General features: G+C 34.3%; 3 protein-coding genes across 3 annotated transcripts; 2 read left to right on the top strand and 1 right to left on the bottom strand.

Annotated features, from left to right (window-relative positions):
* Positions 1-5168: 5168 nt before the first annotated feature.
* Positions 5169-7516, top strand: LOC112095422 (probable pectinesterase/pectinesterase inhibitor 21). The gene is made up of 2 exons (XM_024184823.1): positions 5169-6267; positions 6816-7516. Exons 1-2 carry the CDS (start codon positions 5169-5171, stop codon positions 7514-7516), a joined length of 1800 nt encoding a protein of 599 aa, XP_024040591.1.
* A 789-nt stretch (positions 7517-8305) lies between these two features.
* On the top strand, positions 8306-11007 carry LOC18040833 (arginine and glutamate-rich protein 1). The gene is made up of 6 exons (XM_024184868.1): positions 8306-8538; positions 9639-9711; positions 9793-9855; positions 10385-10429; positions 10520-10576; positions 10665-11007. Exons 1-6 carry the CDS (start codon positions 8318-8320, stop codon positions 10755-10757), a joined length of 552 nt encoding a protein of 183 aa, XP_024040636.1. The 5' UTR covers positions 8306-8317; the 3' UTR covers positions 10758-11007.
* A 1201-nt stretch (positions 11008-12208) lies between these two features.
* LOC18042057 (putative invertase inhibitor) lies at positions 12209-12970 on the bottom strand. Its single transcript, XM_006433395.2, has one exon. It carries the CDS (start codon positions 12910-12912, stop codon positions 12376-12378), a length of 537 nt encoding a protein of 178 aa, XP_006433458.1. The 5' UTR covers positions 12913-12970; the 3' UTR covers positions 12209-12375.
* Positions 12971-14094: the final 1124 nt, after the last annotated feature.

Raw genomic sequence — 14094 nt, 5'->3', positions numbered from 1 at the left:
CCTGTTCATACGTAAGATGTCAACTTGAAACTGAAAAATTCCCCAAAAAAAAAATTCATGAGAAGGCAACTAAGACTGAATAATTTCCAAATAATTTCATATAAAGGCAACCTAAAACTGAATAATATCCAAATAATTTCATAAGAAAGCGAGCTGATCTCATAATTTTCAAAGGCACTAATTCATAAGAAGGCGACCTGATTTTTGACGTGAAACTGAATCGATGGTTATTGCTGATTCACTTGCTAATTATCTTCACCTTCGCTTTCGCAGGGCAATCGTTTTTGGAAACGTCTAGTTGTCAAACATCTTTCTCAATGAACCAAAAGTTGCAAAATTGTTTCATTTTTCATGAAGAAAATGCTGCAAAATTGCATTTTATATATCTTAGTTGCTAATTATCTTCACCTTCGCTTTCGCAGGCCAATCGTTTTTGGAAACGTCTAGTTGTCAAACATCTTTCTCAATGAACCAAAAGTTGCAAAATTGTTTCATTTTTCATGAAGAAAATGCTGCAAAATTGCATTTTATATATCTTAGTTGTTAATTATCTTCACCTTCGCTTTTGCAGGCCAATCGTTTTTGGAAACGTCTAGTTGTCAAACATCTTTCTCAATGAACCAAAAGTTACAAAATTGTTTCATTTTTCATGAAGAAAATGCTGCAAAATTGCATTTTATATATCATAGTTGCTAATTATCTTCACATTCGCTTTCGGAGGCCAATCGTTCTTGGAAACGTCTAGTTGTCAACCATCTTTCTCAATGAACCAAAAATTACAAAATTGTTTCATTTTTCATGAAGAAAATGCTGCAAAATTGCATTTTATATATCTTAGTTGCTAATTATCTTCACCTTCGCTTTCGCAGGCCAATCGTTTTTGGAAACGTGTAGTTGTCAAACATCTTTCTCAATGAACCAAAAGTTACAAAATTGTTTCATTTTTCATTAAGAAAATGCTGTAAAGTTGCATTTTATATATCTTAGTTGCTAATTATCTTCACATTCGCTTTCGTAGGCCAATCATTTTTGGAAGCGTTTAGTTGTCAAACATCTTTCTCAATGAACCAAAAGTTACAAAATTGTTTCATTTTTCATGAAGAAAATGCTGCAAAATTGTATTTTATTTATCTTAGTTGCTAATTATCTTCACCTACGCTTTCGCAGGCCAATCATTTTTGGAAACGTCTAGTTAGGACGATGGTTAAAATGAATCAAACACAAGTAAAAAGGAAGAGAGCAGATGATTTCTCCATTCATCGAACTTGTAAGAAAAGATTTGTTATCGTACGTATATTGATTTTAATGTTAACGGAGGTTTCGATTATTTATAGATGATCAGTGGCATTTTAATTTTTCCGATTAAGAATATAAATATATTCATACGAAGGCAAACTGAAACTGGATAATTTCTTCTTTTAAAATTCTGTTCATACATAAGATGTCCACCTGAAACTGAAAAATTCCCAAAAAAAAAAAATTCATGAGAAGGCAACTGAGACTGAATAATTTCTAAATAATTTCAAAATAAGGCAACCTAAAACTGAATAACATCCAAATAATTTCATAAGAAAGCGAGCTGATCTCATAATTTTCAAAGACATTAATTCATAAGAAGGCGACCTGGTTTTTGACGTGAAACTGAATCGATGGTTATTGCTGATTCACTTGCTAATTATCTTCACCTTCGCTTTCGCAGGCGAATCATTTTTGGAAACGTTTAGTTGTCAAACATCTTTCTCAATAAACCAAAAGTTGTAAGATTGTTTCATTTTTCATGAAGAAAATGCTGCAAAATTGCATTTTATATATCTTAATTGCTAATTATCTTCACCTTCGCTTTCGCAAGCCAATCGTTCTTGGAAACGTCTAGTTGTCAAACATCTTTCTCAATGAACCAAAAATTGCAAAATTGTTTCATTTTTCATGAAGAAAATGCTGCAAAATTGCATTTTATATATCTTAGTTGCTAATTATCTTCACCTCCGCTTTTGCAGGCCAATCGTTTTTGGAAACGTCTAGTTGTCAAACATCTTTCTCAATGAACCAAAAGTTACAAAATTGTTTCATTTTTCATGAAGAAAATGCTGCAAAATTGCATTTTATATATCTTAGCTGCTAATTATTTTCACCTTTGCTTTCGCAGGCCAATCGTTTTTGGAAACGTCTAGTTGTCAAACATCTTCCTCAATGAACCAAAAGTTACAAAATTGTTTCATTTTTCATGAAGAAAATGCTGCAAAATTGTATTTTATATATCTTAGTTGCTAATTATCTTCACCTTCGCTTTCGCAGACCAATTGTTTTTGGAAACGTCTAGTTGGGACGATGGTTAAAATGAAACAAACGCAAGTAAAAAGGAAGAGAGCAGATGATTTCTCCATTCATCGAACTTGTAAGAAAAGATTTGTTATCGTACGTATATTATGTTAATGTTAACGGAGGTTTCGATTATTTATAGATGATTAGTGGCATTCTAATTTTTCCGATTAAGAATATAAATATTTTCATACGAAGGCAAACTGAAACTGGATAATTTCTTCTTTTAAAATTCTGTTCATACGTAAGATGTCAACCTGAAACTGAAAAATTCCCCAAAAAAAAAATTCATGAGAAGGCAACTGAGACTGAATAATTTCTAAATAATTTCATATGAAGGCAACCTAAAACTGAATAATATCCAAATAATTTCATAAGAAAGCGAGCTGATCTCATAATTTTCAAAGGCACTAATTCATAAGAAGGCGACCTGATTTTTGACGTGAAACTGAATCGATGGTTATTGCTGATTCACTTGCTAATTATCTTCACCTTCGCTTTCGCAGGGCAATCGTTTTTGGAAACGTCTAGTTGTCAAACATTTTTCTCAATGAACCAAAAGTTGCAAAATTGTTTCATTTTTCATGAAGAAAATGCTGCAAAATTGCATTTTATATATCTTAGTTGCTAATTATCTTCACCTTCGCTTTCGCAGGCCAATCGTTTTTGGAAACGTCTAGTTGTCAAACATCTTTCTCAATGAACCAAAAGTTGCAAAATTGTTTCATTTTTCATGAAGAAAATGCTGCAAAATTGCATTTTATATATCTTAGTTGCTAATTATCTTCACCTTCGCTTTCGCAGGCCAATCGTTTTTGGAAACGTCTAGTTGTCAAACATCTTTCTCAATGAACCAAAAGTTACAAAATTGTTTCATTTTTCATGAAGGAAATGCTGCAAAATTGCATTTTATATATCTTAGTTATTCATACCACAACGTTTTGCACCTAATTAATCAGTCGGCTGGTTATCAGTAACCATTTATATAACCTCACTAGTGTTCTACGGTTATGCCCTATCCAATGGAGATAAAAGATATTTCCATTAAAAGCAATCAATTTGACTTTCTCAATACTTATTGGCCAATTTGTGAATAGTATAATTATTTTTTCAGAAATCAAATCAGTTGCGCTGATGTGGAGTTTTGAGCTAGTAGATAATTTGTTAAGTTGCAGACGAAGAGAATCTAATTCAGGAAAGCAGGGGTTTCCAAGGTTGATATCAAGGGTTACATCATAGTTATGGCTGAATCACATTAAGCTTAAAAAATTTGTAAGGTTGGAACTCTTTGTAGTTAACATGACCAAATTAAATAATCAATTAAGCTTGATTTGAGTTCATATTTCGATATGGTAGTAAGCACCTTTATTGGCTGAATCACATCAAGTTTATACAATTTGACTTGTTCTTATTGAGTCTCGGTTTTCTTGTATCTTTCTTTGTTTTCAATTGATTATTTTTTTAAGCCTCAAATTGTTCATAGATTACGTCAATGTTGGTTCATCACTGAAGATTAATTGATCAATGTGCTCAATTCAATCCTAACAAACTGGTGGTATCTAACCTACTAGTGAAAATGATCAAGATACTAGTCTTGCCCAAAAATAAATAAATAAATAAATAAATAACATGGCTTGGATTTTATTTTGTTTGTATAAAACGATAGAAGTTTAGGAATACTTCGGGCAGCTAGTTGAATATTTTTTACACAACATATCAAAACTTGAAAACTTTAATGCCGTAAGCAACTTCAATTTGAGGAAGTCGAAGATCCATGTCTTGATGCAATTGTAATTAAAGGTGATAAAAAACTTTCTAAGACAAGTAAATGCCCTGAGAAGAGAGATTAATTAATTGATGAACCGAGCTCAGAGTTGTCTCACAATTAATCGTCTTTTTAAGCTTCTTACCATAAATTTCTTCTATGAACATTTTGTTGATACTCAACTATATATTAAAAAAAAAGAAAAAAGCACTCGAATGAAGGTCTAAAAATTGGATTGGCCAATATATAATTTAATCGAATAATAGATGAATAAATGATTTAAATGCTATATACCTTTTTCCTTAAAAAAAAAAACTTTAGATTTATACCATTGGAACGAAATTGAACGATTACAAAGTATGAAAGTTGAGACATATGAGAAAGCCCACTAATATAAGTAAACTTTTCATCTAATAATTCACCACATGCATTTGAAGACTCGCCGAATATAGTTCCAATTACAAGTTCAATGACTGAGGGGGGGAAAAAAAAGACAAAATATTTTATTGTCACGTATACGCGTCAATTTTCTTCATATGTTATATTCAATTAATTCTTTTTTGAAAAAAAAAATCTCTGTTATTTCCTATGCACTAAAGCCAAAACCTAAACTTAATCTAGATTAAGGGGAAAAAAAACTAGAAAAGTTCATCTAGTGAAGTGATAAAACTCACCAAACTTCCACCGTAACTGCTGATTTCTCTGCCTGAATTATACTATTAATGAAGCCAATTTGATTAAAGATTACATGCCAGCGCCCTAAATTTCAAGTTCTATCAGTTTTTCTTCCCTATTTTTAGTAAAGAAATAATAATAAAATTAGTAACTAGCAACCCTCAAGCTTGCTTTCTATTAGCCTTTAAAATTCCAACTGACATAACAATTTTTTTTTTCAAAAGAAATTTAAATCCTTGAGTAGAGCTCCAAGCTTCATTGGACTCACAATGCTACTCTCTCTTGATCATTTGCAATTCAGCAATTGATCGATCATACACAAATTTTTTAACTAGAATTTAACAAAGACATCGGTTCTTTCTTTCCATTTTTTTAAAATTATTCATCTTCCATATTTGAATAAAAAAAAATGCATCAAGAGGATGTTGAGAAAATCGGAAAAAACAGGATCGCCTTTGTCATGTTCGCGTCGATATTCCTCGTTGTCATGGTGGTTGTGGCGACAGTTTCCATTGGCCGCCGGCCTAATAATGGCAAATCCGAAGTTGATGTCAGTTCACAATCTCATGACCAAGTATCAGCCTCAATGAAGGCCATCAAAACCGTTTGCCAACCCACAGACTATCAAAAGCAATGCGTCGAGAGTCTCCAGACAGAGTCGGGAAACACGACAGACCCTAAAGAACTCATTAGGGCAGCATTTCAAGTCGCCAAGAAACATGTAGCAGCAGCTGCAAAGAGATCAAGAACCCTGAAACAACTCGAAAAGGACCCCAGAGCAAGCCTGGCTCTCGAGGACTGCAACGAGTTAATGGATGAAGCCATTGAGGATTTGCAACGCTCGTTTGAAGAATTGGGAAAGTCTGATCATCAAGCTAGGTACAAGATGGGTCCAATGATTAATAATTTGAAAACTTGGCTTAGTTCCACAATCACATACCAAGAAACATGCCTCGATGGGTTTGCAAATACGACGGGCGAAGCCGGAGTAAAAATGAGGGAGATACTGAAGACATCAATTGAACTTACCATCAATGCTATTGCAATGGTGTCAAAAATCTCTTCAATTCTTGGAAATTTGGACATTAATCGTGAAATAAACTTGGGCAGCAGCCATCATCGTGGGCTAATTGAAAATAATGCTAAAGTTCTTGGGCATGGAGGTATTCATGTGCTAGAACATGGCGATCTGTATCCATCTTGGCTTGGTCCGAGAAATCGGAAGCTGCTTGGGTTGATTGATCAAGCTCAGTTTAAGCCTGACGTTGTTGTTGCTAAGGATGGAAGTGGGAATTGCACCACGATTAATGAAGCATTGAACTTTATTCCGAAGAAGAGTAATAAGACAACTACAATTTACATTAAGGAGGGAATTTATCAAGAGAAAGTTTATCTTAACAGGTCCATGGCTCGTGTGTTTATGATTGGTGATGGCATGTACAAGACCAGAATCACAGGAAATTTGAACTATGTCGATGGCACACCCACGATGCATACCGCCACAGTCAGTACGTTACATATGTAAATACATTTAAATTAATTTAAGAACTAATGACTCAATTAAAATCTTCCAATTCAATTTTGTAGTGTTTAGTTAGAAGGAAACATAACTTTTAGGATAAAGAAAAATGCATTAAGAGAGATTTTTAATTAAAGACTAACTTGGTCATAGAAAAGTAGTTTATAAGATTGGATCCAATAATAATACTTTTATGATGTTTTAATTGGTGTAGTAAATAGATATATATGTGCGAGTGTGTAATTAAATTTTTAATAAGGCAATGTTGGAAATATACACCATGTCAATATATATATATATATATATATATATATATATATATATATATATATATATATATATAGAAAATGCACCGGTTAGGTCAGCAATGAATTCAAATTGCAATTTAAAAGAGTTTTTCAAGTGCTTTACGTAGAGGATTTGAAGTACTTCTTCAGATTACATATTTATACTCTAGATATTTATTGTGTGCTTTCTAACACATATTTTCCGAAAGAAGCTACAATTTCAATAACTAGACATGCTATTTGGGGGCAGGTATTCTTGGAGAATTCTTCATGGCTAAGAACATTGGCTTTGAGAACTCAGCAGGACCAGAGAAACATCAAGCAGTAGCCCTAAGGGTGGATGCCGATATGTCAATCTTCTACAACTGTTCAATGGACGGCTACCAAGACACACTCTACACCCACGCCAAGCGCCAGTACTACCGAGACTGCACCATCACCGGCACAATCGACTTCATCTTCGGCGACGGCTCTGCCTTCTTTCAAAACTGCAAAATCATCGTCCGAAAACCCCTAGACAACCAGCATTGCATTGTCACTGCCCAGGGCCGCAATGTTACCCACCAGCCAACCGCCATCGTCATCCAGAACAGCTCAATCATCGCGGACCACGTGTACTGGCCCGTCAGGAATAAAATCAAGTCATATCTCGGACGCCCCTGGAGAATTCACTCGAGGACAGTCATAATGGAGACCTTTATTGACGATTTGATTCAGCCACAGGGTTGGTTGCCATGGGAAGGAGAATTTGGGATTCATACTTGCTTCTATGCGGAGTACGGTAACTATGGCCCTGGTGCAAACAAGACAGGGCGTGTCACATGGCAAGGTGTTAAGAGCATTGACAGGCTTGAGGAGGCTTTTGAGTTTACAGCTGGGAAGTTTTTTGATGGCGATGATTGGATAAAACCTAGAGGGGTGCCTTATGTTTCAGGGTTTGTTACTAATTAATGGGTAGTGGTATTTTTATTCAGTGAAGGGTTTGTGTGGTGTTCAATTTGTTCATGGGTGTGAAGAGAACCCTTTTAATGTTAACTTATGTGAAATAATAACTAGTCACGTTTTTATACTTTATGGAAATGTAAAAATATTATATTTTAATACCAAAGCATAATTAAAAGGTAAAATTAAAATTCGGTACCACATATTTATAGATGTTAATATATACACATACGATACATATGGGGGAAAAAAATAGTGCATGATATTCATTTTTTTCATATGCATTGTCACAACATTTTAATTAATTAGAAAAAATTTCATATGCATTAAAATGATTTTAAAACTCACACTATTTAAAAGATAGAATTTACAAAATATTTCATTCCTTCCCTTCAATTTTTTTCCGCAAATAATTTTTTTTCATTGATTTATTGCAATTATAAAAAATAAATAGAGATTCTTTTTTTTTTTAATCTCACCTTAAGTTTAATAAATTGCAAGAAGCCAAGGAGCAAGGACAGGTGGGAGTGGGTTGACATTTTATAAAACGACAGGGATATTTCGTAATTGACCATAATTATGTGGGGCAGAGTGGATCTACACATTTGAATGACTCGCAAAAAGTTCAAACGGGGTCGGAATCTCGGAGAGTTCACACTTCACACCCAGACTCAGGGGGCTTAAATCTTTATTTTGTAGTTCTTCTCACATGATAATAAATTAAAAAACTTCAGGGGTACAAAACAAAAACTCCCAAATACTAATAAAACCCTCGCTCTTCTTTCACACGCACGACACGCAGCACCCACGATGGCGGCTTCATCGTCCTCTGTGTCCCCGTACTCTTCAGATTCGTCCTCGTCTGACACGTCATCATCCTCTCACCGTCGTCGCCGTCGCCGTAGCCGCCGAGACAGAGAAAGAGACAGAGAGTCCCTCAAGATCCGTAAAAAGCCGCGGTCTCAAACAAAACGACGTCGCAGGCGCCACAACTCCTCCGATTCTTATTCTTCCCAATCTGATTCCTCCAGGTTCACAATTTTCTCTCTAACTTTATGGATTTTTTGTGCTATGACTTGAAAATTTATGTTTGTAGCTTACAATTCGATGGGTACTCCTTATTTTTGGTTCAAAATTTATAATTTTTTAAATGTTAAGATTTTTTTAATATGATGTCTCGATTTTGGTTAAATTTTATCTCGAAAAACTTATTGGTCTTCATATTTTGGTAAAAATCAGTCTCCCTCCCTCCCTCTCTCCGCCGTCCCTCCCCCTCTCTCTCTCTCTCTAATAAAATTGTTAATTTTTTTAGTTGTTTAGATTAACTTTTTCTCTGGGGCCTAATTTTTGCTCAAATAGTTTGGCGGATGCTGTGTAATTTGGGAAATAATTTATTAGTACTGATAAGCTCTGTGCTTTCTGTTCAGTGGAATTGATATGTAGGTAATTCTTGGAAAACATTAGATAGATGAAAGATCTGAATACATTTTATTAGTTTAGTGTATTATGTTTTCAACTTCGTTTGATCTAATGTTGTTTAGAGTGTTCTCTTGTGAAACTTGAAGATTGTTGTTGGTGTTCTATCTTATGTGTAATTTTGAAATGGGTTTGTGCCATCTTAAAACTTGTGATTACAGGGAATCAACTAAAACTGTAATTAAAGACTAGTTGTTACTTGTTATGAGAATGGAAATCAAGAACTAGGAATAAATAAAAAGTGTTATTTGACATTTTTAGAGTACAGTTTGGTCATTGGTATGATTATGAATACTGAAATTTGGAAGCACGAGTGTTGAGAGAAGCACGTGGGTTCAATTCAATAATTGATTTTAATGTCAGGCTAGTGTCTTCAATTCATATTGTTCTCTATATATTTCTATCCTAGTGCCTGAATGGGTTGTCCTGAGGCATTTCTAATACAGCTCATGGAATCTATTTGTTTTACTAAGTTGTGCATATATGCTCTTTACAAGGTCATGCAATGCAATGGATTTCATGTTCATAAACTTTATCAAGCAGTAGAAACCCTGTTCTTAAAATATTTTTTTTGAATTTTTCACGTTAATAACTGGATAGAGAGAAGGGATGAGTGTCTTCCTAACATTATGTATACATTGTTGAACTATTGTAGAAGCGACAATTCTTCCGACAGTGAGCATGAAAGTCATTCAAAGAGGCACAAGAAGAGTGACAGACCAAAGAAGGTGGTTGATTGACAATCTATTTTATTCTCATTTTAAAGCTTTTGGTCTATGAATCTCAATTTGTTGCCCCTTGCCTTCCAGACCAAGGAAAAGGACCGGAGCAAGGGTCATCGACATAAACGTCATAAACAGAAAGTTAAAGAGGTAGGGCAGTTTTCTGACTCTAGCTTTCTCGCCTTTATCTTATTGTCAAAAAATATGCTTATGCTTTGTCTGAGTCAGTTTCATTCTAATTTTTATCGAATGATGATTAATTAAATCCCATGTTAAGTGAATCAAAATGAAAGATTCACAGGCACGGGGTAGGAAATTATGTTTGATGTTTACTTTTGATTTTCTGTATTTCTGCTCACCAAGTTCTGCTTTTTCTAATCTTCAATGTGCTTAGAAGTTGCGAAATTTCATCTTTTTATGTGGTCACTTACCTTGGCTTGGTTTCTTTATGGTCAATGCATATATAGTAATTTATCAGAGTAGTTTGAATGTTTGTTATTTTGATGCTTGTATCAAATGTCTATATCTGAGGTGATGCTAATAGTTTTTTCTGCCTCTTTTGTAAATTGGCTCTTTGAAATTGGAGCTGGGGTCTGTGACATGGTGACTGGGTACTATTGACTTTTCCTGGATTTTGTTTCTGGGTTGGGTTCGTCCTGGCAATGGGAGCCATATATAGAAGGAGAAAGATGAGGGAAGTAGTGGCCCTGTACAGCTTTCGAAGGTATTCCAATGCACTTTGGTAGTTTATCATCTGCATCTGTAGCATTTGTTGTTTAAGATCACAATAACCTCTACCATCCAATCTATGCAGTTCTTAAGGCGAGACAAAGGTGATGGAGTCCGTCGAAGTGCTGTTTCTGGCAAAAAGGTAAAGCTAGTCCTTTCCTAAATCTGTAACAAGAGATGTTATTGACGTCTACAATTATTAATGTTTCGTTCTTCTTGTTTCCATCTAGATTCTATTGAAACTTGACAAATCGAAGGAAGATAAAGAAGCAGAAAGCAAAAGAAATGAATTGCTGAAATTCTTAAATGCTAATTTTGACTGAGATTGGAGGCCAGTGTCAAAGTCTAGAATCAAGAAATGAACAAAAATGTCCAGTGTGCTTCTCAGCTTAAAGATTCAAACTTGTCTTTGCCAAGAATGGAGTCATATATTTATGCTCTCTGTTTTCATGAGATGTGCACATTGTTATATTAGATTTAATTTTCTTATAACAATTATGTTGAAAGCCTCCAAGTTGGTTGTTGTATTGTATCGAATCTGTGGTTCCTTAAATAGAACATCATTTTGATTCATGTTACAAGTTGATGGGAAAATGATTTTTCTTCTCACTCATTGTTTTTAGTTCTTTTTCTCGATAACTGCTGAAGTGGCTACTTTGATTCTCAAAAATCATCTCTTCCCTTGCAAATGGCTTTGGTGAAGGTTCAAGATGTTTGATTTATCACTAGTAAGAAACTAAGAAGGTTTTGGTAACAGATGTTGTAGTGGATTCAAAATCCAATCCATAACTAAACTGACAATTTTTTTGCTAGCCTTCATCTATCCCACTAATGATGAATGAGTGAGTTGTGAAGTTATGGAGCAAAGGTATGGAGCAACTATCAAGATTTCATAAACCCTAGACTTCTCCAGGGCATTATAGTAATATGCATGCATAGCTTAGAATCTCTCTATATAAGGGTTTCTTAAGACTAGGGTTTGGCTCTGCTTGGTTAGCTTGTTAACTTTGCAAAATACTCCCCAGCCTCCACTCCGAGATCTGCTTCAACTCTCTTCTTGTTTTTATTTAATATTCCCTTTTGCTTACAAGAACAAGCTAACTCTGTTCTGTTTAACTAGTCTCTGCTTTTCTTTTCGTACTTGATTTCAGTGATCTCGCACATAGTTCTTCTCGGAAACCCTCATCTTGGTTTCTGAGATTTTATTTGTGCGTACAGTAAAATTTCTATCCTTTCTGCTTGAGCCTTGTTCTTACTTTTTCACCTCGTGGACATGTGCTCCAATGTTATTGGATGACAATTTTTTTCTCAAATTAATAATATATATATATATTTTTTTTTTGTTTATGCATTTATATATTCATATTTGTGAAAGAAACTTGAGAAAGGAAAAAAAACAATATACCCACTGAAATGTTTTAAGTAATCAAAATTAAACTGTTGTTTTAACATAAAAATTGGATAAATGGACTTTCTTGAATTCCTTTGAAGGAAAAGAGAGAAAACAGAGAATAATGGATTGACTTATTTTATTTGGTCGATTAATTTTTGTTTATCAGATTGTAATTAAATTAATATAGGTTTATATTAGTTTCACATGTCCATTAATAATTACGTTGCATGCCTGTATTTTCTCAAGGAGAAGCTCAAATCCTTAACGTTGTAATTTTATGAACGCTTCATAAAATTTCTCTTCTAATTAAAAATGGTGGTTTAATGTGTACCCACTGTGGAATAGAACAAACAAATCAATTAAATTATTTTGTTTTCCATTACATAGGATATATCTCACTTTCGTAGACTGTACATTCTTTTTGTAAGTCTTAAAATTTTAGACTGTACATTCTTTTTGTAAGTCTTAAAATTTTACTTTCAGAGAAGCGAAATTGAACCGAAATCTTAAAATAAAAATGTCCTTATAAAAACTGAAAAAAAAGGATGTTATGCTTTGCCAGCCAAGAGATTGCTAATGGTTAAAGAAATACTACAGAGCTGACTAAATTTTGCATTCATCTGAGTTAATGGAGATTTAAAGCCTGGTTTTTCCTTGAAACCATCTTCGCAGGATTCTTCATAGCTCATAGCAGCACTGACCCATGTATTAACATCACCGTAACTCCTAGAATCGATAGCTGCTATCGAGTCTTTAATCTCCAAAATCGCATCCTGTAAATTTCCGGAACAATCCTTCAAGCATTGTTGAAGAAATGGCTTCCCATCTTTCTTTAGCAACTCTGAAATATAACCCTGAATTTCATTGGCATTGGCCAACGTAATTTTTAAAGAAATTTTGCCAAGGCCTTGGAGGTCAGACCCGCTGCTGTCCTTGTCTGATCTTAAAGAAGCTATGCAGAGTTCCTTGTACATTGTTTTTTCACAAGTTGTTGTGATTAAATCATTACTTGCTTCAGTGTTTTTGCAGGGCAATAGGGAGATAACCAGAAGAGGAACAAAGAGGCATACTGAGATTCTCTTCATGGTTTTGTTGTTCCTTGATCTTAATTGGCTATTCTGGAATGAAAATCAATTAACGATGTTTAGATATTTAATAAGAAGAATTTGTGGGTGACAATTTTTATAGGAGATCAAGAGAAGCGCTAGAAGCGCAGTTTGTTTGGAGTCTTTTGTGGTCAGTGTAAAACATTGATTCAACAATGTGTCTGGAACATCATGATTCATTCATTTTATAGGTTATATTTGGACGTGCTATTATTGGAAAGCAATGCGTGGTTGGATTTTATATGGTAAGTCTAATAAAATCTTTTAACACACACTTTTTTTAAAATAAATAGGATAGAATTTAAAATAATTCTGATAAACAGTTGGTGGAACTTAATATTTTACTTTCATGTGCTAACAGGACATTTATCTGTTAAATGATTAATATCATAACTTGTAAATTATGTTAGATAATTGGTGAGTGAAGCAGGACCGCAGCTAAAATGAAATTGGAAATAAAATAAAGAACAAGCACAATAGAGGACACCAGAAATTACGTGGTTCGGCTTTTAGCCTACATCCACGGGCGAAGACAGAAGGAAATATTTTACTAGTGAAAAGGAGTTACAAGTATTGTAGTATTTTAGCTCACTTCCCAAAAACCCCAATACACCCAAACTCTCTCAATCACTGTAATAAGAGCTCATAAATGCAAGCTCTTGAATTCTCTCTCGACTCCCTAAATTGCTCTCTGAATAATGGAATGAATAAGCTCTTCATTTGCACTTGTATTTATAGCAAAATGATGGCCAAGAAAGTCAAAGCCGTGGGTATCAAAACTTCTTCAAAATCGTGTTCATCAAAGTTTGGTGGGTGAAAACCGTGTTCAAATTTGAAAGCCATGTGCCACCATTATTTGTTTATGCAAAGCTTCTAGATGCAGCCGATTGACATTCTCCCACTTGGAGATTTGATTGAGAATCGATCAATCTCCACACCATCCTTTCTGCTTCGCCATAATCATGTTGCCTACGTTTCTGCTAGGCCACAAGAGGATCTACTCCAGACAAATTTATCAGTATTTATCGGCTTGGTCAAAACGTCTGCTAGGTTTTCTTTGGTATGGATTTTCTGCAAATCCACACTTCCATCTTCCACTACTTCTCGAACGAAGTGATACTGAACTCCTATGTGCTTTGTCCTGGAATGAAATGCTGGATT

The sequence above is a fragment of the Citrus clementina genome, unplaced genomic scaffold (genome assembly GCF_000493195.1).
Source record: "Citrus clementina cultivar Clemenules unplaced genomic scaffold, Citrus_clementina_v1.0 scaffold_5, whole genome shotgun sequence".
NCBI lineage: Eukaryota > Viridiplantae > Streptophyta > Magnoliopsida > Sapindales > Rutaceae > Citrus > Citrus x clementina.
This window is presented reverse-complemented; position numbering and strand designations above follow the sequence as displayed.

Coding starts and splice junctions, on each gene's coding strand:
- LOC18040833 (XM_024184868.1), top strand. CDS start 8,318: ATGGCGGCTTCATCGTCCTCTGTGTCCCCGTACTCTTCAGATTCGTCC. Junction 9,712..9,792: donor AGAGTGACAGACCAAAGAAG/GTGGTTGATTGA, acceptor CTTGCCTTCCAG/ACCAAGGAAAAGGACCGGAG. Junction 9,856..10,384: donor ATAAACAGAAAGTTAAAGAG/GTAGGGCAGTTT, acceptor AGCCATATATAG/AAGGAGAAAGATGAGGGAAG.
- LOC112095422 (XM_024184823.1), top strand. CDS start 5,169: ATGCATCAAGAGGATGTTGAGAAAATCGGAAAAAACAGGATCGCCTTT. Junction 6,268..6,815: donor GATGCATACCGCCACAGTCA/GTACGTTACATA, acceptor ATTTGGGGGCAG/GTATTCTTGGAGAATTCTTC.
- LOC18042057 (XM_006433395.2), bottom strand. CDS start 12,912: ATGAAGAGAATCTCAGTATGCCTCTTTGTTCCTCTTCTGGTTATCTCC.